At 22.8% G+C, this 26,365-nt stretch overlaps 1 protein-coding gene across 2 annotated transcripts in view; it reads right to left on the bottom strand.

Annotated features, from left to right (window-relative positions):
• LOC128956181 (multidrug resistance-associated protein 1-like) overlaps window positions 1–25,720 on the bottom strand; it is a 37,260-nt gene extending 11,540 nt beyond the window's left edge. The window contains exons 1-12 of one of the 2 annotated variants that reach the window (XM_054301865.1): window positions 25,670–25,720; window positions 24,380–25,323; window positions 23,961–24,091; window positions 23,735–23,866; window positions 23,429–23,670; window positions 23,081–23,353; window positions 22,426–23,002; window positions 21,975–22,363; window positions 21,526–21,905; window positions 21,295–21,444; window positions 20,681–21,227; window positions 19,952–20,613 (exon numbers count right to left, since the gene is read on the bottom strand). In XM_054301865.1, the coding sequence (XP_054157840.1) occupies window positions 19,981–20,613; window positions 20,681–21,227; window positions 21,295–21,444; window positions 21,526–21,905; window positions 21,975–22,363; window positions 22,426–23,002; window positions 23,081–23,353; window positions 23,429–23,670; window positions 23,735–23,866; window positions 23,961–24,091; window positions 24,380–25,323; window positions 25,670–25,717 (4,446 nt within the window). In that variant the 5' untranslated portion in view covers window positions 25,718–25,720 and the 3' untranslated portion in view covers window positions 19,952–19,980. Of the gene's footprint in view, window positions 1–19,951; window positions 20,614–20,680; window positions 21,228–21,294; window positions 21,445–21,525; window positions 21,906–21,974; window positions 22,364–22,425; window positions 23,003–23,080; window positions 23,354–23,428; window positions 23,671–23,734; window positions 23,867–23,960; window positions 24,092–24,379; window positions 25,324–25,669 lie in introns of those variants that run through there. The other variant, XM_054301866.1, reaches the window with a different exon arrangement.
• Between the last annotated feature and the right edge of the window lie 645 nt (window positions 25,721–26,365).

Raw genomic sequence — 26,365 nt, 5'->3', positions numbered from 1 at the left:
TATATTTTATTATTATTTATTCAATATAATTAAAAGTTTTATTTTTTATTACGTTTATTTTTAAAACACTATTTTAAAAAATAAATAGCTATTACAATTACACAATTTAAAATTTATTATAAAAAATAATAAATTATATTACAAATACACTATTTTGCATTTTAGTTAATTTATAAACTAGTAATACAATATTTTAATAATAATTATAATAAATTAAACTATTACAATATATTTTACTATACATGTATGATTTATTACTAGCAGATTAATTAAACATTATGATATATTTATAAATATTAAATAATATATCTTTATTATGATCAACGAAAACTAATATATTAATTTACATTATGTATGTTTTAACAAATTATAATATGGAAATAATGATATACTATTAATAATCGTATATATTATATCTTATTTATATTCAATAACTTCAATAAATAACAATTTTACATTATTTTTCAATAATACTGTCTTATTTTACACTATTTGTATATTAATTTATATTTTAACTATTTTATATAACACTATTAAATTACGTTTACCTATACAATTACAAAAGCAGATAACATACAGATTAAAGATATAATGCTATTTTTATATTTATGTTATACTGGACTACATTATACCATTAAACAGTATGACTATATTTAATTAAAGCACTAATTATTAATATAACGTTATAATTTATTAGTTTTGCATTTGATAGTAATATAAAATATTTGAAATATACTACACAAACTAATTTATATTAATTAATAATAGTATTACAACATTTACACTTGTTATGAATATAATATTTGTTTATTATAATACACTTATAATAACTAAAAATACAAAAATATGTTTAATCCTATTACACATCTAAATTATTTCAACTATAACTATCTATAGTTTTTAGTTAACTACTAGCTAACAACACAATTATGTAATTATGTAGTACACTTACACTATAACTAAGTTATACTACACTATATTCAACTAATTATTAATATAATTATAGGTTATAGCACTTATAGGTTAATACTTATAATATTTATTCCTAATTACTATTATGTAATTTGCAATATATCTATGCCATATAGCATTTTCAATTTATACAATAATTTAATTTTTAACTATGTATATTCAACTACCTTTTAATAATTTACGACATAACAATGAAATATTTCTTTATAATACGTTATATTGTATCATATATTATAACTTTATTATATATAACTATATCTATACTAATTAAAAATGTTATTATAATCAATTCTCTATACACTTGTTAACAAAAATAGTAATCTATTCTGCACTATATTAGTTAAAAATATCTTAACATTAAGTATGATGTATTAGATTTAGATTTTTAAACAGTATGACACTTGACAGTTATACTAATTCACACTCACACTAATTTACAGTATTGTTATATTGTTTAATAATAAATTTATATTTTAATACATTACAATTAACATCACTAGATAATAGTACAACTTTATTTTACTACACAAATATATACTATAACTAATATATTCTACTACATTTACATTAATTAATTATATAATTTTGTTATATTTAACTACTTTTACACTATTTAACTAAACAATTATATAAATATAATATATACTTACATTATTTAACTCATATACAGTATAAGTATATTATACTACACTATGATCATATTAATTATTAATATAACTAAATGATATTCAACTATATTTTTATTAATTTATATTAAAAATATTATACATTACTATTATTATCTATTATTACAATTAATTATAATATATTACTTTAACTTTTCATTAGCTGACAGTGAAATAATGGATTATTACACAATTCATATACATTCATTACAATATTATACTATATTTCTATGTTATATTCATTAAAATTACGCTACATAATAAGGTTTTTTATGTCTAATTAATAATTTATACACTTTTAACAGTAATATTAAAATAAATTACAATAGAAATAAACTATTTTACAATAAAATTATTTTATACATCACAAGTCATACATTAGTTAACAGTATAACTGTTCTATAAAACTATATTAATGCAAATTATTAAAACTTAATTTTTTATTATAATAAATTTACACTAAATTACTATATAGTTATTATATTTTACAACGTCTAGATTAATTTATAATGTATCAATCTAAACTTAGTGCATTTACACTGATTAAGTCTATAATTGTTTTATATTGTGATACCTATATTAACTAATAAGATAATTACATTATATTACATTACTATTATTGTAACTAGCTTGTGGTATAACTACGTTAAATTTTACTAAACTTATGCTAATTTGATATTTAAAATATACTTTAAACTTAACATTATAATTTTTATACTACCTTCAAACTAATATACACTATAAATATTATACATTGTACATCATTTACTTTACTAAACATTACTATATGATTAATATTAATTTACTATACTGTACTACATTTATTTAACAAACAATTTTTTATTACATCATCAAGCACTATAACTACACTATATATTTCAGTAAACTTAGACAAATTTAAAATATAAATATTATATATAGCACTACCATTATACTATATGACAGTATAACCTTTCTATGTTCCCCAATACTTAAAATTTCTAACAGTTTCAATATGCTATATTGTAGTAATAACACTATATTACGATAAACTTAGACTATGATGTTAACAATATTACAGATAACAATGTTTTTTAATTTAATAAATAACTTTTAAACTAGATATCAATATAACTATGTTAAAGACATTACACGTACACACATATAACTATAAGTTTAACTAAAGTTAACTATATTTACTGCAAGTATACTTAATTTGATAAATTGTTCTCTTACTTTTAATATAATTTTTCTGAATTTTTAAATTGTTTTATAATGTTTATGTATGAGTATAAAATAATATTGTTATTTTTTAGTGTTTTAGTAAACTAATTAACTATGTAACTGTTTATTTTTGTTATTTGTGTAAAAAATGTTATACAATAAAAATGATTGATAAAAAATTACTTGTCGTTGATATTACACATAAATAACATAGAATATTTACAAATTTATGAAGTAATAATTTTGGTAATTTTGGTTTTTTGGTAGATATGGTAATAATAATTATGTAACTTCTGTAATCTATAGTTTTTAGTGTATTCATATGGTGATGGAAATGTGTTATAAATAAATTTCAGACCGTCATTGCATATATTTAGTAATAATTATTGCTTATTAGTAATTAATTATAACATAATCTGAGCAAGTAATACATTATACACATTGTTATTAGAAATAAACTGTTGTGTACAATTGGTAACCAATAGATATAATAAATATTATATGAGTCGTGCTATTATACACTCTAGTGACTAAATTATATTTTTGTATTATTAATGGTAATAAACATTACTATTTTTAGTTAACACAATTGATATATATTTCTTTGTTAGTATTTATTATTATTTATAATAAAACATGGTTGAATAGTATCATTATTCTACATATACTAACATATTTTTCAATTTACAGCATAATTTATTAAAAATGTAACTAATATATTTTTATAGAGTAATTTGTTGTGCAACAATATATTACGTTTGACTATAAACTATTAAGTTTACAACTTATGTATTAATGTAACATAAAATCTAATTAATAGTAAGTATCAACTATCAAAGAGAACTAAACCACAATATTACTTTATTATATTTTACTTTGATAACTTATTTATTGTACTAATAATTTAATTTAAGCAGTAATATTATTATATTATTAACTATTAGTAACCAATATTTTACTAAAATATATTATGTTATGAGAGACAAGTAAATTATTTATATTTTTATATATACTTACTATTGAATATAATGTTTAAAATAACTTTAGTTTATATATGTGACATTTGTTATATAATGAATTATATATTCAAGTTGTAGTATATATTACTTTGTATAGTATGTGATATTGGATAATTTGATAGTATATAAATAGTATATAGTCATTGTACAAGTATAATGTGTATAGATGTATTTTTTACTGATTTACTAAATATGTATATTGAAAAGTAGAACACAGTAAATAAAACTTCATAAATCATATATTTTTTATATAATTATACATTTACTTATATTACTAAACTTATATTAGAACGATATTATTACATACACAACTATATCAACAATAACATATATTTTATAATTGCTATTACAATTTATTGTAATATTTGTAATATATTATTTTATATTTGCATCATCTTAATTATTTATATAACTATGTTGATATTATTTATACTAAACAATTTTAATATATATTCTAATCTTATATATAGTAGGTGAATGTTTGAACATCACTAATCCCCTTCCAATGTCACTAATTGAAATATAGTTAACTATTTCATTATAAGTAATTTATACTGTATATAGTTATAATTTTCTTATAGTAATTAATTTAATATATCTTTTATGTAATTTTATTATTATAACAATATTTAATTTTATTACCGATTCTATCTTTATACCTTCTTATTAGTGAAATTTTAATTGATTAATTAAGTTTATAATTTATTATTAATGTTGTACATATAGTAAATTAGTTAATATAAAGATTATTAGCTTTAAATATAAAATATATGACATGTATCTATTATCTCATTATAATATCACAAATCCCTGTCCATCTTAGCAATAGGTAAACTAGGATTCCAGTATCGTATATGAAGATGTAATATTTATTAATTTAAAGTTTAAATAGTAATAGATAAGGTGTAACAAAGTTTGGTTAAAATATTGTTAAAACAGATGAATCATACCCATTTCCACTTAGTTACCAATGATCAAACACCCGAATGGGCCATTCATATATACTGTGACGTAATAAAAATATTAGATATATATACTCATAAATAATCTTCAATAGCTATTCTTTAAAAGAATACGACATATTTGTAACATATATATCCCACTTTGCATATTTAATTTCAAACATTTTGATAGTTACACAAACATAACAATTATATTATATCTTTACACTCACTGTAAAGTTCTACCTTAACACTTATAAATAACTATTGTATTTCATATTACATATTTTAAGAGTGCATAATATACAATTATTCGATCTTAAGAAATTACTTATCTAAAAAGTAAAAACAATTCTTTATAATTTATAAATTATTTTATATACTAATATTTATTAAATAGTAAAATTTGTTAGCCTTCTCATAATTATAAATATCACTACCTTAAGTAAACAAAACACAAATAAATAATCGATATTATTTGGATCTAAAATATGCAAACATACAAGTATATCAACGTAAAGAAAACATTTATTAAAACGTATTGAAATAAATGATAGTGAAAAGAGTAGTGAAAACAAAGTACTTTACCCAAGTTCGAAGAATTGATTTCAAAAATTAATAATTTAAAAATAGTATTAATGATCAATTACTCTGTAAAAAATGTTATGTAAATAAAATAAAAGTGTAGTATTGCAATGTTGTCATCACTTAACTGATATAGACTAATTTAAAAATTACAAATTGTCTAATTGTCAATTGTTTAATTAATATAAAAAAAATTAGATTCTTTATTTTATTTTATAATTTAGTGATTATTTTAAAACATTATATATTTTATCTCTAGAGTCTTTTTCAAAATGTACAATATATTTTCTGCAATATGATTACATTTATATTCATGAATACGTCTGTCCCATATTATTCAATGCCTGTTAGATATTCTAGCTTGTTTAGAGGCATATGGTTAAACATACATAATCTTGAATATTATCATTAAGTTTATATCAGATTTTATATATGTTAAACTAATTATATTTCGAATATGTAATTGTGTTGTTTTCATAGTTTCAACATTAATATTGAATCAATTATTGTAAGCTAATAATTATGATACATAAAATTATAAAATTAGAGTAATTATAAAAATAACTTGGTATTTAATATTAATAAGTATCGTATAACTGTTATATTTTAAAACTGTTATAACTATTATGCAATTATATATATATGCAATAGTTGTGTATGTAATAATATCGTTCTAATATAAGTTTAGTAATATAAGTAAATGTATAATTATATAAAAAATATATGATTTATGAAGTTTTATTTACTGTGTTCTACTTTTCAATATACATATTTAGTAAATCAGTAAAAAATACATCTATACACATTATACTTGTACAATGACTATATACTATTTATATACTATCAAATTATCCAATATCACATACTATACAAAGTAATATATACTACAACTTGAATATATAATTCATTATATAACAAATGTCACATATATAAACTAAAGTTATTTTAAACATTATATTCAATAGTAAGTATATATAAAAATATAAATAATTTACTTGTCTCTCATAACATAATATATTTTAGTAAAATATTGGTTACTAATAGTTAATAATATAATAATATTACTGCTTAAATTAAATTATTAGTACAATAAATAAGTTATCAAAGTAAAATATAATAAAGTAATATTGTGGTTTAGTTCTCTTTGATAGTTGATACTTACTATTAATTAGATTTTATGTTACATTAATACATAAGTTGTAAACTTAATAGTTTATAGTCAAACGTAATATATTGTTGCACAACAAATTACTCTATAAAAATATATTAGTTACATTTTTAATAAATTATGCTGTAAATTGAAAAATATGTTAGTATATGTAGAATAATGATACTATTCAACCATGTTTTATTATAAATAATAATAAATACTAACAAAGAAATATATATCAATTGTGTTAACTAAAAATAGTAATGTTTATTACCATTAATAATACAAAAATATAATCAGTATAATTATTTTATAACCTCATCACTTTATAATTTAGTCACTAGAGTGTATAATAGCACGACTCATATAATATTTATTATATCTATTGGTTACCAATTGTACACAACAGTTTATTTCTAATAACAATGTGTATAATGTATTACTTGCTCAGATTATGTTATAATTAATTACTAATAAGCAATAATTATTACTAAATATATGCAATGACGGTCTGAAATTTATTTATAACACATTTCCATCACCATATGAATACACTAAAAACTATAGATTACAGAAGTTACATAATTATTATTACCATATCTACCAAAAAACCAAAATTACCAAAATTATTACTTCATAAATTTGTAAATATTCTATGTTATTTATGTGTAATATCAACGACAAGTAATTTTTTATCAATCATTTTTATTGTATAACATTTTTTACACAAATAACAAAAATAAACAGTTACATAGTTAATTAGTTTACTAAAACACTAAAAAATAACAATATTATTTTATACTCATACATAAACATTATAAAACAATTTAAAAATTCAGAAAAATTATATTAAAAGTAAGAGAACAATTTATCAAATTAAGTATACTTGCAGTAAATATAGTTAACTTTAGTTAAACTTATAGTTATATGTGTGTACGTGTAATGTCTTTAACATAGTTATATTGATATCTAGTTTAAAAGTTATTTATTAAATTAAAAAACATTGTTATCTGTAATATTGTTAACATCATAGTCTAAGTTTATCGTAATATAGTGTTATTACTACAATATAGCATATTGAAACTGTTAGAAATTTTAAGTATTGGGGAACATAGAAAGGTTATACTGTCATATAGTATAATGGTAGTGCTATATATAATATTTATATTTTAAATTTGTCTAAGTTTACTGAAATATATAGTGTAGTTATAGTGCTTGATGATGTAATAAAAAATTGTTTGTTAAATAAATGTAGTACAGTATAGTAAATTAATATTAATCATATAGTAATGTTTAGTAAAGTAAATGATGTACAATGTATAATATTTATAGTGTATATTAGTTTGAAGGTAGTATAAAAATTATAATGTTAAGTTTAAAGTATATTTTAAATATCAAATTAGCATAAGTTTAGTAAAATTTAACGTAGTTATACCACAAGCTAGTTACAATAATAGTAATGTAATATAATGTAATTATCTTATTAGTTAATATAGGTATCACAATATAAAACAATTATAGACTTAATCAGTGTAAATGCACTAAGTTTAGATTGATACATTATAAATTAATCTAGACGTTGTAAAATATAATAACTATATAGTAATTTAGTGTAAATTTATTATAATAAAAAATTAAGTTTTAATAATTTGCATTAATATAGTTTTATAGAACAGTTATACTGTTAACTAATGTATGACTTGTGATGTATAAAATAATTTTATTGTAAAATAGTTTATTTCTATTGTAATTTATTTTAATATTACTGTTAAAAGTGTATAAATTATTAATTAGACATAAAAAACCTTATTATGTAGCGTAATTTTAATGAATATAACATAGAAATATAGTATAATATTGTAATGAATGTATATGAATTGTGTAATAATCCATTATTTCACTGTCAGCTAATGAAAAGTTAAAGTAATATATTATAATTAATTGTAATAATAGATAATAATAGTAATGTATAATATTTTTAATATAAATTAATAAAAATATAGTTGAATATCATTTAGTTATATTAATAATTAATATGATCATAGTGTAGTATAATATACTTATACTGTATATGAGTTAAATAATGTAAGTATATATTATATTTATATAATTGTTTAGTTAAATAGTGTAAAAGTAGTTAAATATAACAAAATTATATAATTAATTAATGTAAATGTAGTAGAATATATTAGTTATAGTATATATTTGTGTAGTAAAATAAAGTTGTACTATTATCTAGTGATGTTAATTGTAATGTATTAAAATATAAATTTATTATTAAACAATATAACAATACTGTAAATTAGTGTGAGTGTGAATTAGTATAACTGTCAAGTGTCATACTGTTTAAAAATCTAAATCTAATACATCATACTTAATGTTAAGATATTTTTAACTAATATAGTGCAGAATAGATTACTATTTTTGTTAACAAGTGTATAGAGAATTGATTATAATAACATTTTTAATTAGTATAGATATAGTTATATATAATAAAGTTATAATATATGATACAATATAACGTATTATAAAGAAATATTTCATTGTTATGTCGTAAATTATTAAAAGGTAGTTGAATATACATAGTTAAAAATTAAATTATTGTATAAATTGAAAATGCTATATGGCATAGATATATTGCAAATTACATAATAGTAATTAGGAATAAATATTATAAGTATTAACCTATAAGTGCTATAACCTATAATTATATTAATAATTAGTTGAATATAGTGTAGTATAACTTAGTTATAGTGTAAGTGTACTACATAATTACATAATTGTGTTGTTAGCTAGTAGTTAACTAAAAACTATAGATAGTTATAGTTGAAATAATTTAGATGTGTAATAGGATTAAACATATTTTTGTATTTTTAGTTATTATAAGTGTATTATAATAAACAAATATTATATTCATAACAAGTGTAAATGTTGTAATACTATTATTAATTAATATAAATTAGTTTGTGTAGTATATTTCAAATATTTTATATTACTATCAAATGCAAAACTAATAAATTATAACGTTATATTAATAATTAGTGCTTTAATTAAATATAGTCATACTGTTTAATGGTATAATGTAGTCCAGTATAACATAAATATAAAAATAGCATTATATCTTTAATCTGTATGTTATCTGCTTTTGTAATTGTATAGGTAAACGTAATTTAATAGTGTTATATAAAATAGTTAAAATATAAATTAATATACAAATAGTGTAAAATAAGACAGTATTATTGAAAAATAATGTAAAATTGTTATTTATTGAAGTTATTGAATATAAATAAGATATAATATATACGATTATTAATAGTATATCATTATTTCCATATTATAATTTGTTAAAACATACATAATGTAAATTAATATATTAGTTTTCGTTGATCATAATAAAGATATATTATTTAATATTTATAAATATATCATAATGTTTAATTAATCTGCTAGTAATAAATCATACATGTATAGTAAAATATATTGTAATAGTTTAATTTATTATAATTATTATTAAAATATTGTATTACTAGTTTATAAATTAACTAAAATGCAAAATAGTGTATTTGTAATATAATTTATTATTTTTTATAATAAATTTTAAATTGTGTAATTGTAATAGCTATTTATTTTTTAAAATAGTGTTTTAAAAATAAACGTAATAAAAAATAAAACTTTTAATTATATTGAATAAATAATAATAAAATATAAATAAATTAGTGTTTAATAATTTTAATGTATTAATATAATAATATAAGCTTAGTATAGTCAAATAATACAGTAATAGTGTAATATAATTTTGTTATATAACTTAATAATACGAATTGTAATATGAAAAAAGTAATACTGAAAAAAGATTTAAATAAATTAAATAAAATAGTATTTAAAAAAAATTATGGTAATAAAATTAACTATGAAGTAAATATATATAATTGTACTAAATAGTCTATTAGTATATAATCAAATATAGAAATTAATTATTCCAATGCTACTATATTACAACAATAATAGTTAAAAATAATAGTACAATACAATGTATATTATGACATAATAGGGTATTATAATGTATAACTAGTAAAATTATAAAAATTAGTATAATATATGCTAGAGTACAATAAATAATAGACATATTTTAGTAAAATGTACAAATATTTAAAATTAATGTAGAAATATAAATATATAACATAATAGTAATGTATCTTTATAAATTTATAGTACAATATTATTTATTTATAATATAAAATACAATAGTTTTCTTTTAAAATAATTTTTATGTGTGTAATATGTTTTAATATGTTAATAAAATGTATTATGTATTATTAATTTTAAGTTAATATATTATTAAATATAATAATATTAGTATTTGACGGTTTAGTCTGTGAGTTAACCGTCATATAGCCTTAAAGTGAATTTTAAGTAAAATTTACAAAACAATAAGTAAAGCTAGATATATTTTATAAGGAACTGTAACGTAATTTATGAATTAAAATATTACTTATCAAAGATTAAGGGGTATGGTGAATTTTTATAGCTTATCTATTACGTCACAGTGTATATGAATGACCCATTTGAAGTTCTGTTTATTGATAGCCGCGTTATATATAACTAATATTATTTTGAAGTCTTGTATCTGTCTCGGAGATGGATTACTGATCCGAAAATCCGGAATAATGACCAAACTTTCTTACATATTTAATGCAATTAAAAGTTGACGTAGTATAATATTTCAAAAATAGTATATGTTATGGTACAATATATCATAGATATATATTACTAAAATGTAAAAATAATAGAATATAATGCAGTAATATTAATACTTGTACTCAGTATCATAATATTATAACATTATAGATAAATTAATAGGTATTTTTTATAGTACAATATTGATAATTAATATAAATTAAGATATTATTAATAACAAATTAAGTAGTAGTTTAATTATCACTTATATACAGTACATAGATTTAATATAACCAAGTTACTCTTTATTTTATATACTTTACAAGTTACTATACAGTATTATATACTGTAATACATATATTCTTAACAACGCATTAAGAAAATTACTTATACAATATAACTTTAACATAAATAAATTAAATATTGCTTTTAAAACTTAATATTCGAAAAAAACAGTATTATACTGTATCTTTAGTATATAACTCAACGAAAAATTTTCTATCATAACTGTCTAAATATATATATGTATATATTTTTATTACAGAACCACTAGTATATACAGCCAATCCGTATTATAAACAATATCTAATACATACCTTATTAAACTTATAGCTACGATATATATATAATGACTATAACTAGGTTTAGGAATTCATTATTTTTATCTATATTTTTAAACTAGTAATAACCGGTTCTTTAATCATGTGATTGCATTAACACTAATAAACCGGTTTGAACGAGTTTTATTGAATCAACATTTAATAACCGGTTTTGCGCAGACGTAATACATAGCTCAACGTATTGCATACAAGCTATCTTAATATCTAGCATTATTCTATTAGAGTGTATTAATGGATGCACTTAAGTTATATATATATATTAGTTAATATATAAATAATCGTAAAACTTGTAATAAACAATTTTAATTCACAGTATATTATAATTATTTATAATACTAGTCTTTAGTGTAATAATAAGAACTACTGAATTTTGTATTGCATCATTTTTTATTTTAAATAATTTTATTAAAACTTACTTCAATTGTAACAAAAAATTTATTTTATTACTTATTATACTAAGTTATAATAAGAGTTAACTACTATTCTAGTGTTATGATTATTTTAAGTAAAAGAAATAATAGTAATATATTAGTGTTAATAATAATATCAAGAAACTCATTGCATCATCTATAATTATATATATTTTTTGATAAACATATGATTGCATCAACATTTATGCATTAACAGCATTTACACTTTGTGCGCAGGCGTAATAATTAGCACCACATATTGCAACATTGCATAGCAGTTAACACATTTCATTAGCTTTGCATAGCTTTAAACGTTCACTTCATTTAATTTATCTTATTATACATGTTATAAACAGGTAATATTATAAGTATATTAATGTTTTAAAGTACTTTATTATTAAATTATTGTTAGTTGATATATAACTAATATTACAATTATTAGTATGTTAATAATTTTATTATAATTTGTTATTTTAAATATTATAATATATAAATATATATTATTTATTTTAGATATATAATAATTATAACAATATCTAATTGTGTTATAAATATTAATAAGCATTGCATCATAAATAATTATTTTATTTAAACGCAGGCGCTTAATATAGCGCACAGTAAATTGCAAGCAATATATACTTCAATCTCAATAAGATTATAAATTATAGTGTTATTAAAACGTATTTTTTATTTATTTTTACGTGTTTGTAGTGTGATAATTAGTATATCATTAAAATATGAATTTTAACACCGGCGACTCAAAAACAATTAGATCACAATCAATTGAAATAATACCTGTTGTGAATAATCAAAAAGAGCAGTTAATAAAAAGTTTTAAAAAGCGAAGTGTTATCACAATTAATTGCAAATATTATTCATCTGGATATCATGCTATTTGGATCGGAAGCGTCTGGCATTATTATGGATTTGATAAACAAAAACTATCCAATAATCTTCATTGGTTTAAAATTATTGCTGCAAAGGGATATAGTCCAAACATTCAAACTCGTGGTACACAAAAGTTATGTCGCTTAGCTGGGATCAATTATAGTGAGAAATTAGGGTCACACAATTGGGATTTAATGCAAGACTATCTATTAACTGTAAATATAAAAGGTAATCTAGGGTTACAGTTGATTATTATAAACTCGGATAATAATGAGTATATTTATCAACGAGAATGTTTTTTCAATTTATCATTGAAAATATATTTAGAATTTATACCTAATAAATCAAAATATAATTTTATTAAAAATAAAAACAAATACTTTTTTGTTAAAAAATAATACTGAATAATTATAATTACCAATTTAAATTATTATATTAATTATATTATACTTAATTGTAATTAACTTTTATTTAATTGTATTTAACTATTTAATTGTATTTAACTATTTAATTGTATTTAACTATCTAATTGTATTTAACTTGAAATATGATAAATAAATAAATTTAATTAATTAATCAAAAAATAGAAGCATAATTAAAAAAACATTTTTTATTTCATGTGAGCAATATGTCACGTGACATATTGCATAACATCACTTTTACACATTTACATAATTTATGAATGGTCAATAGTCCTACTACTACATGTAGTAGTACTATTTCATTCATAACTTTTACGCACGGACTGATCGGATTAACTGATAAGAGGATTAGTATGGGATTAAAGGATTAAAACTATAGGAGGATTAAATCGCGCCTATAACCCTATATATACTACTACTGTATTATATTTGATATAACTAATTACCAGTAATAGGATATTAAATATATATATTTGTTTGTTGATAATTATAACTAAATTATTTATTTGTAATATATAACATCATATGAATCAATATTTTTATTATGAATGATATATAATTAAATTATTATTTTTTTAATTTTAATAAAAACAATGTATTGTAAATATATTGAATAATTCAATCAAAAAAACTAAAAAACAAAACAACATAATAAATAAATAAAATAATTTTATGCTAAACAAGTTTAATGTCAATGACGCTATTGACGCTAATTTATAATATAAATATATAAATAACTACAGTGTGTGTGTGTGTGTGTACAATTATACATTCAATGGCACATAATTAATATTGTAAATTAATTAGTTTTATTACAAAATAGCATATATATAAAGTATATCTACATTATATATGATGATAATTTATATATAAGAAATATTTCACTTAAAATAAGTAATAATTAAATTAACAAATAGACATTAATTTAATATTTATGCAAATAATAAAAAAATATTTTGCTTTCTATAACTTTATTACTTTTTCTAATAACTACAGACTATTTGTGACATAAATTTAAAGATATCATTAATATTTAGCTTTTATGAAAAAATATTATGATTTTTATTTTGTTTAATAATTTAATAATTTCTAAATTAATTGATTTCAATTTTAGTTTTGTATAATATAAAATCATCTTAAGGGATAACATAGGGCTAATTATTAAACCACTTTGTATTAACATAATTGTCCAAATAGTCATCATTGGGATCAATAGTATTAGTAAATAACAACATAATTTAAAATAATAATACAAAAAACTGGTGACAATACCAACCATTGGAAATGTTAACACTATTTTCTTATTGTAATTAAATAAAAGTTTTGAAAACATTACCAATCGATAGACATCGTGACTATTGGTTAAACCTATACTATATGGAGACCGATCTCCTGATAACATCTCAAATACTGCCATATATATCGGCTTACGATAATTACTAATATAATATAATAATCAATGTAATGTATCGATAATGATAATAATGCAAAACAATTACTTATTATTAAAAATATGTTAATGCAATATTTAGTACCCAATAAATAGGCAACATCACCCAACATTAGATAATTATTTAGTTTTTTTAAAACAATTATAAAAACTAAAAACATGTACTTAGTGATGGACTACAAAATCCTATCTATTTTTTTGTAAAACAAATTATAATGATTTCTAAATTTAAAGGTAATAAAGTTTTATTTATTTATCAGTATTTATATTTAATATTTACATTATTATGAATATTTTATTAATATTAAATTTAAAAATAAATTTTGTTACCGTAATTATAATATTAGTATAATTACTAAATCATGTTATAATAAATTATGTAATTTATAAAAAAATTCAAAATAATATAAAATGCTAAATTTATATACCCTAATTTATTTAGAAAATTTATTCAATTAAAAATATTGCAGTCATAAATTTATATTATATTGTAAATATTAATTTATAAAAATAATAAAAATATAAATTAACTATAAATATTTAAAACAATGATAATTAATGAAAAAGTAAAAACAATTAAAAATAAATTATTTAACTAATAATTTGTTAACAGTAAATAAATATTAAAATTATAAAATATGTTTTATTACATAAATATTAAATTTTAATTAGATTAGATTATTTTCTAATATTTATTAAAAAAATTATATTATAATATCTATTGTTTTTGTTATTACATACTGTAAATGTATGTATCATACATATCGTAATAGTATATGTATTTTGTTTTTTATTTTAATTATTATATTGAAAAAAATAAGTTTATAAATACAAGATTAATAAACAAAATATAAATAATTATATATAATTATTATTATTATCTGTTTTATTGGTATTTATTATATTATTAATTTCCAAATAAAAAATACAAACCAAAAATTTTATATGTTCTCTATTATCGCTGTATTTAATTAGACCAAATAAATATTGTTGAGTAAACCTTTATTATTAGCATTTATTACATACAATATGTACTGCTATAACACAATTATGAGGGATTGACTGAACTGCGGTCAGCAATGGGATATTCTGCGGTCGGCTATATCTCGAATACGGTAGGTCAGATGTTGCGGTCACCAATAGAAAAGTTGTAGGGAACAAAAAGTTTATGTTGAAATGTATGGTCAAAAAAAATATCTGACCACCAGGGACCACATAAAAAAATTAAAACTTGTTTTTTATCAGTAATGATGCTGCGATTAACCTGGAATTAATTTTGGAAAACCAGTAATCAAAACTTGCTGTTAAACATAAAAGTTTTTGTCAATAAAATGGTAGAAACAATGGTACACTTGAAAAAATTTTAGGTCCATCTGTGGCCTTAGAAAAAAATAATTTTTATTTTTAAAAAGTGGCGGTCAGTGATTAACTATAGAATTATTGATCCTTTCTTTTAATTAACAACTTTTATATGTCCACAAGTTGTTCTTTATTTAATAATTGACCGTCACTTTTATAAAATAAAAAATATATGGTAGACCTAAATTAGTTTATGTAAACCATTGTTTCTAACTTAATTGTCTAAAACTTTTATATGCTTTAGATCTGAAAACTGGTCATTGACTGCAAATTTTTAATAAAAAAGTTTGAATTTATTGCGCCTCATGGTGAACCAAGATTTTTTTAATTTAACAATTGTTTCTAACATTTTATTCTCCTTAACTATTCTACTGGTGACCGCAACATCTGACCAACCATATTCAAGATATGGCTGACCGCAGCATCATTACTGATAAAAAACAAGTTTTAATTTTTTATGTGGTCCCTGGTGGTCAGATATTTTTTTTGACCATACATTTCAACATAAACTTTTTGTTCCCTACAACTTTTCTATTGGTGACCGCAACATCTGACCTACCGTATTCGAGATATAGCCGACCGCAGAATATCCCATTGCTGACCGCAGTTCAGTCAATCCCCAATTATGACCACAAGTTATTCTCTATTCTCTTGTATTATAAGCTTATATTGTATTCAATCATATAATTTGAACTAAATTACTATAACAATCAAAAACTTGTCATAAATGTAAAGTTTGGACACATTTCTCATAACATTTAGTTGATTTCATTATAACTTTTAACATAAGTATTGTTTATAGAGTTAATTAAGTTTTAAAAAAGTGAGTTTTTTGTCATTGTGTTCATAGATGCAGAGCATTTGACACGCATTGGCTCATATTAGTACTAAATATGTAAGGGTCAGTTTGTGAATTTTTATTTTAAAAAAATATATTGTTGAGATCTAAGTTTAAAATTATATTTTAAGTGGCATTTATAACATTAGATTATAAAATAGTTTTGTTACCATAACAATATAAATTTTTAAATTAAACTATGATTGGATTATGTCAATTGCTCTCATGACTGATTGTGTTGAGTAATGCTATCATCACAGACATCAATAATGACTGACTGGACAAGGATTCAGATGAACGCCACTGTTATAAAGACTAAATACAAAATAGCTAGTGATGGCTATAATGTGAGAGGGGATGCAATTGTGCTATTGTTGTGCCAGTTATGTGACATACTGTTGATTGATATGGAGATCTCAATTGATTGATATGGACTAAACCCCTGTCTATAGCTCTGGTGTATAGCACTGGAGTATAGCATTGATTTTGTGAATCGCTTTACTCTCCTACACAACAATGGAGTCAATATGCTGTTTAACGGCATTCAATTACCCGACTCGGGTAACCTTTAGCTCAGCAACGCATACATTATTGTGTATTTCTACAATTGTTGTTTTTATTTCATCAAAATTATAAAATAAACATTTTATAAACTGTACCTGAATTAAATTTCAAAAATTACCAGTAATTTCAGTAGTGTCAAAATACTTTTAATAGTACTTTAATAAGTAACTTAAATAGGCTATATTATATTTATACACACAATCAATTAAATGTTAACTGTAATATATATCAGATAATTAAATTTGTTGAACTTTCAACTTGTATTCTATAAAATTTAAAATACAAGTCAACAAAATTTTTTAAAAATAGAGTTTATATATATATATATCTTTATATAAACTGCGGCAATATTATACTATTTATGCTATGTATAGTGATTATATAAGTAAAAAATTGAAATTTTGGCTTTCAGTGGATTAAATTTAGTACTAGTTATACTATGGTTGGGAGAGAAAATATCGCCCTTTCGGCACCACTGAAATGTTGTATACAGTATATTACTGTACTAAGAATAGATTTGAATCAAAAAAGTATTAAGATATATATATTCTTTTTTAATTTTATAACTTCAAAATGCATAATTTTATGAAGAACTAGCATTTTATTTAATTATATTTAATATATTATAAATTATATTACTATTAAAACATTTATTATTGTATACAAACATACACACACACATACACACATTCTCATATACAGTGACTCACACATAGAGCTACGCTGAAATGCCTAACCGATAGTGCTTCGACTCTTCGTATGCTTTATAATGTATTGCCAGTTGATGATGCTAGCGTAGTGTCAACACTGTGTTCTATGTGTTAAATACAGTACATTATATATAACATAATATATTAATCAATAATATTTGTGATTTTAATTTAATCAATAATTTGTTAATTATTAATATTTTGTGAATATTATTTTTGTGCCGATACCTACACATCATACTGAACACAACCATGTAAGACATAATACATAATTATTTATAGTTTAAATATTTATCGATCGGTATAAAAATACATATAAATCCCATAGACCTGTCAATCATAGCAATCCTGTGCTCTGGTTACATCACTGCATCAACAGTTGCGTAACTATAGAATATTTTAGAAGCATAGCCTTAACAATACATTTATTGATTAGTAGATTCACTTTATAATAATGCTTTGCATCCATTGTTTTATTCAGTTACTCGCTTGCTATCATAGAGCACGCATCTCTTGTTTTTCAGTTTATTATTACTATACACTATATTATATTGTATTCTAAACAATGTGTACACCCTATATATTTCAATGTGCAGTTAACTTTAAATAAAATACAGTTTTAATTCTAAGTGATTGTATACACTTGAGACGGAACCTATGGAACATTCCTGTTAATTAATAATTATTTATTAATTATTTTCATCATTCATCAACAACACTCAACATTGGCTTTTTTATCACAGCTTCGCTTCAATGACGGGAAAGTCAACCCCACACCCGTCACAATTTTAACTAAAATCAAGTTTTTAAAAATATAACAGATTTCAGAAAAAATGTTTATAATGCTTAATAAATCGATGGAGTCAAGCTATAATTTAACACAAATAACAATAAGTTTTCGAGGTTTTAGAGATATTAAGTTTTGGCTGATCTACATTATACTATATAAATCCGTATAAGCGGTATTGTTAGTATAACTAAATATTGTATATGGGACCAATTATACGGTTCATCAATAGATTATGTTGCTAAATTAGCATAATACAGTATAGTTTAGATACATATAGTCTATAAGTAATTAGTATTAAACAGTCTAATAAATTACTAGTAAATTCACTTAAATATTAGGTTTAGTTAGTTTGGGGTTAGGTTAAGTGAATGGCGTGCGGTAGCGCACTATTTACGATGATTAGGTTAAAATTTAGGTTAGATTTAGGTTTATATTAGATTTAAGTATATTGTTTATTAATTATACTGTATCAATAATAATATCTATATAATCTAATTTAAATCAAATTTGAAAAATTATATTATTATATAAATAAATAATATACTGGTAATCAAATTAGAAAAAATACAAATAATTAGAAATTAAAAGTTTTTTATTTGTTGTACGATTAAAGTAATCACTAAATTTATATTATAAAATTAAAAATTATATTAACAAATAAAACTTAATAAATAAAACATATGACATATTTAATGATAATTGATGTAAAGTAATGATTCAAACGAGTCCGGCATCTTTGGCGAGGGAGTAAAATATTGTTTGATTATCATTCAGTAGATTATTAGGTGAATCAAACTCAGCCACCCGTCCCTCGTGAAGAACTAACACACGGTCTGAATCCATGATTGTATTCAATCTGTGAGCTATTGTAAGGACAGTACATGACTTGAATTCATGTCTAATAGTTTGTTGTATCAGTGCGTCGGTCTCCACGTCTACCGCAGCCGTGGCCTCATCGAGAATAAGTACAGCCGTGTGTCGGAGCAGAGCTCGAGCCAGACATATGAGTTGGCGCTGACCAACACTCAGGTTTTCTCCGCCTTCAGACACACGATAGTCTAGTTCTGTGTCTTGTGATTTGACAAATGACTTGAGATGTGAGTTCTCTAATGCTTTCCATAAGTCATTGTCTGAAGACTTTTCAAACGGATCTAAATTAGAGCGAATGGTTCCCGAAAATAATATCGGATCCTGAGGTATGATTGTTAGACGTGATCTCAAGTCTTGGAGACCCATTTGACTGATATCAATACCATCGATGACTATTTTACCGAACACTGACTCAATAATTCTAAAGAGTGCCAAAGTTAGTGATGACTTCCCGGCACCGGTTCGGCCAACGATTCCAATCTATTAAGAAAATAAAAAATTTATTAAATTAAAGTAAAACTAATCTTTTAATTAGTAAAATGTTTACCTTTTCTCCCGGTTTTACATTTAAATCAACTCCTTTTAATACCAAATCCAATCCCTCTCTATAACGAGTGCCATATCCTTCAAAAGTTACCTTTCCTTTATCAGGCCAATTGTCCGGTACCTTACATTGTGTTTGCCAATCAGCCTCCCTGTCCACCTGACTATATTCATCAATACGTTCGACGGCCACCACATTATTTTCCACTTCGGCAAACATACGGACACACATATTAAGAGCTAATGTAATATTCATGGCATACGATATCGAGAGACCAGCACTTCCAGCTGTCATTCCGTCACCCGAATTGCGGGCCAACACAGCAAACAGTGCGGCAAAAAATATCAGACAATTAGCTAACACCTCGAGCCGCACCTGAAGCCAACAATTGGCAATAGCATTGGGATAGTAGCACATCATGTTGTTGTCCACACGTTTGTCTGACTCTTTGATAAACCTATCACTACAAGCATAGGCTCTTATAGTGGACACACCATTAATTGTTTCGCTGAAATGAGTATATATTGGCGATCGAGTAATTGACTCTAATCTTTAAAGTTTAAAAAATATCATAAATTAATAATAATAATAATTACGGTATAATATAAATAACAAACCTTTTTAGTTGTCTTGAAGTTATGATATAAACTTTTTGTATGAGATAATAGATAATAAATATGGGAACAAATACGGCTATAAACAATGGTGTTTCTATTGTTATGATTATGATTGTGGCCAACACTGACAAAGTGGTGTTTAATAATATCCTAAATAATTTTAATAATTTATTATATTAATAGTAATGAATCAATGAATTATTAAAACATAAATTATATACAAATACTAACCTCAACGACATTTGCATCAAAGTGTCCAAAATGTCTATATCTTTGCTAAATCGGTTGACTATACGTCCTATAGGTGTGGTATCAAAGAAACTCATCGGTGAGTGCATCATAGCATTCATCAATCTTTGATGTAATGTCTTGGATGCCAACAGTGTACCGGTTACGATGGCTACCCAACCAAGAGATACGGTCAGTGCCTGGACAAACCCAATCAGTGCATATATGCCAATATAATAGGCATTTTGATCGGCACCGGTATGATCGCCCCATTTGGATAACCAGAAACTAGAACCAGAACTACAGCCATTTGTAACGATATAGCAAAACAGTATAACAAAAGTCCAGAATAGAGACATAGATTTGGCATATTTAGCATAAACCTGATGTAAACAATATTCAGATATTATTATAAATTTATATATTTATAACTATAGTTATATATAATATACCGTAATCTTAACACTTCCCACTTCAGCCTTTTCAGAGTCAACCAGTTTTGACATATCTTTCTTGTCATCGTTTGCATCGTTGTTCACGATTGTTGTAGTCTTCTTACGCCTATTAACTACGGACTTCTCTTTTTCATTGTCTTCAACTTCCTCTTCAGTCTTATTCATAGAGTATTCTTTAACTAATTCTGCAAAATCTTTGTCCTCATGAAGTAAGTTATCGTAAGTACCAATTGATCCAATTTTCCCATCTTTTAGTACAACAATCAAATCGACATCCGGTAACACAAAGAGTTGATTTGTTACCAGAATTCTGGTTTTATTCTTCAAAACACCGGTTTTTGTATCTAAAACTTCAGTCATTATATGTTTGCCCACATGTGCGTCAACTGTTCAGAAAAAACAAAATATATATTATATACAGATTATTGTTGTTTTGCTTTTTACTTACCGGCGCTGAGCGGATCATCGAGTAGATAGAGATCGACATCAGAATATACAGCTCGGGCTAAACTGACTCTTTGTTTTTGACCTCCGCTTAAATTAATGCCTTTCTCTCCAATTTCTGTGGCGTCTCCGGCAGACAATTGATGCAAATCCTGTTTGAGAGCACAACTCCGGATCACTTGATCGTAAAGTTTATTATCCAATGGTTTTCCAAACAATATATTTTCCTTTACGGTTGCATTTTGTATCCACGCCTGTTGGGGAACGTATGCTATTTTGGTACCACCTTTGATGCTAACATTTCCGGAGACTAATTCCATTTCACCCAACAGTGCCGATAGGAATGAGCTTTTACCGGAGCCGACACTACCGACTATTGCAACAAACATGCCGTCATTGACTCGCAAATTAATGTTATCGAGTGTAGGAACTGCTCCATTGCGGACATCATCGACTGTATCCCATGTAAACCGGCCATTATCTATACTAACCATCTCTGATGAACTGTACGAACGTTTTACATAACCAGACAATTCAGGGAAATCTAAAAACTTATTCAAACGTTTTACTGATACACTGGTCTGAAATATATTAATAACAAAATTATAAATTGTTAATATTATTAATTAATTAATATAACTAATTATAAATTCATTTACCAGAACTAAACCGTTGATCATATTGGGAATCATTAGGAGTGGTATTCTTAGCAAATTAAACAGTGATATTGAAACAAATATTTTGCTGGCGTCTAATACACTATCGTTGATGACTATGTATAGACCGAAAGTCATCAATGAAACAAACAGTGGAGTACACGATGCGATACATATAAATATTGTGAATATCCAACCGGAACGACGCAAAAATTTTATCTCCTGTTCCCTAATATGTTGTATCATTTGGGTGAATGCCTTTTCCCAAGCATACAACTATCGATAAGTAAATTAAATGATAAACCATTAGTTTTGAGACTTAAAAACTGTTATATCGTTCATATATATTACTTTTAAGACTTTAATACCGCTAAGAATCTCATTCATTGTTTTCAATCGTTTGTCTTTGAGTTTCATTTGTTTCATTTGATACTGTTTTACTTTGGCCGCCGTCACACCATTTATCGGTAAAAATAGTATCATAAGTGCGAGTCCACCGAAAACGGCAGTTCCCATCTCATTATACAAAAGATACACAGCTATACCCATCTGTATGGGAGCCGTATATAAGAAGCTAAGCCAAGGCAACAGATCTATATATATATAAATATTATTATTAGTTTCATTTCAAATAATAAAATTGATTATTATTTATACCTGAAAATCGTTGGCAGTCAACGGCCATAATGTTGACGATCTCACCGGTTGTCGTCTCCTTTTTTGCCGAATTGCTTAATACAAGTGCTTTACGATAGACGGCTGATATAAGACAGGTCTTTATGCGCATACCTTTATATTAAAAACATTACATTATTTTTTTTCTCAATTTTTAATATTTATGTTAAATCAAAAAAAAAATAATAATCAAATTAGTGATTAATACCCAATACAGTCATACGTTGCGACTGATATGAAGTGACCAAACTGTTGAAGACATTTGTGAACACAAATAACAGGGCATATATGTATCCGTGCCAACTGGGCTCAGTTGATGAGGTAAAATTGATTAATAATCTATAAAATTTAATTATATTATTATTATTAAATTGACTTTTAAAATTTTATTAATAGCCAATAATACATTATTATACAGTATTTTGTTGTGTGTGTGCAAAGATTACAGTTTATGTTTATACAGTACTAAACTTTATACACAATTTTAAATATAAAGTACCGCTATTACTAAACAGAGTTAGTAAAGTATAAGCAAAATACAGATATAAACTATTATTAAAGTTATTAAAAGTATTTTTCACTTAAATTAACTAATTAATTACATTTATTATAATATACTTTACTTACTTAAGTATCATAGGATTGGCTAACTGTAAGCAATCGGTGAATAGTCTTATGAGACACGGGGGCAAAAAGTAAGCCCAAAACGCCTTTCCCACTACAATGGCAATGTTGCTTGATGCTTTTTCACCAATTTTATTACTTTCCTTTACCAACCCATTTGTTAACGATTTATCTAACTTTTCCATTGCTTTATGTTCTTCATCACTGTATTTATCACTTTTCCAGTACTGATTGAAATATTTAAATATATTTTTAGTACAATCCTCGCGACGAACGGCCCATAAGTCGTGGACAGTCAACGGATTTCTCCAGCCTTTGATTATCAATGATGTCAACCAATCAAATGATAGTCTCGATGGAAATGAAACGTATTCTTTGGGACAGACATTGCCATTGACTTCAATAAAATACTCGTTTTGTGGTAAACGGTCGGCAAATGAACAGATAATTAATAAGAGAGTCGTCAATGAAAACTCTGTACAATACAGTGCAAACTCATGTGTTTGTCGATAGTCTTGTGTCGCATAAGTGGCTACCGATAAGGCGCCCAAAATAGTATCAAAAAACAAATAAAACCACACAATACCGCTACAGTGGACACCGGCCCGTCGATGTCCGTATAGTACAAAACATATGGCCAATCGTGATATAAATTGTATGGCTGTTGCAATAATATATGAAGTGCTGGGATTATCGGCCCATTGAAACTTACGACACAAACTTAATATAAAATCAATAAATGTTATAACTGTCCAAACGATTGCCACCAATAATCGCAAAATATTATATCCGTTCCAATTAATCGGTGGTTTCTTTGACCGAATGCAGTCTATTATTAAATACGGCAAAAATATCCACAAAAATATTGCCGGAATCCATACAATAAATGTTTCGATAATACATGAGCTTAATGTCGGCGATTGAGTTTCCCAACTGATCTCTGGATCCTAATATTAGTAACGAAATATGACTTTTAATTGAATTTTTATTTATATTTAACTAACTTTATCAATGAAATAAAAAAATATTGTARTATTTAGTAGAATTATCATTTTTAAAAAAATTAATTATTTAAAGTACAATTAAAATTTGTCAATATCTTTTCTAATAGTTTAAACTGTATCATTTAAAAGTTTAATTGTAAGAATTAATTTGTATTATTAAATATAAATAGTTTATTTTAAAAATTTAATTATATAAACACATTTAGTAACTTACAAATAACTCTATATAGTAATTTAAAATCTTAAATAATTTATACTAATTTTAGAAATTATTTTAATGATAACTCACCCATATTTTTGAATTATTAGCACAAATACTTTCAATTCGTTCAAACATTTTTTTTAATAAAAATAATAAAAATTAATGTGGATTTGAAAAATAAACTCTTAATAATTTTTTAAATTTATTTTAACATATATGATATTTTTTTAAAAATATATATCATGTTAAAAATAAATTTTATAATAATAATAATATTACTACTAATATTTTTTCATAATATAACTTTAATATATAAATAAATAAAAAAACAATAAAAATTATTATTTAAATTATAAATAATTACAATGTTGTATTGAACAGTTTTATATAGTATTTCAATTTATGATGCTTACAGAAATAATATACAATTTTATCCAAATTTTATCTAAATGTTATATATATATATTGAGCTATATAAACAATTTAGAAATTGATATATTAATATACTGTATTATATTACAGATATTTCAAGTAAAATTATTGGATTTTTCAGTTATTTTCTTGCTAAACTAAACTATTATATTTAGCACAATATCTAATTTTTTTATAAAATTAAAATACTAATACTGCAAATTTATCACTATTTATAAAAATAATTAGTACATTGTTTTTTTTAACATTTTGAGCCTTTAATTAGAAAGTAATAATTAAAAAAAATGAAATATCATTTTTCTATTATTAAACAATATTATTGTATAAATAACAAACAAATGTTATTGATTT

This window comes from Oppia nitens, unplaced genomic scaffold, assembly GCF_028296485.1.
Source record: "Oppia nitens isolate AA-2021 unplaced genomic scaffold, nextdenovo-longstitch-racon4-pilon3 scaffold2_pilon_pilon_pilon, whole genome shotgun sequence".
Taxonomy (NCBI): Eukaryota; Metazoa; Arthropoda; class Arachnida; order Sarcoptiformes; family Oppiidae; genus Oppia; species Oppia nitens.
The sequence above is the reverse complement of the archived record's forward strand: the minus strand, read 5'-3'. Positions and strand labels throughout refer to the sequence as shown.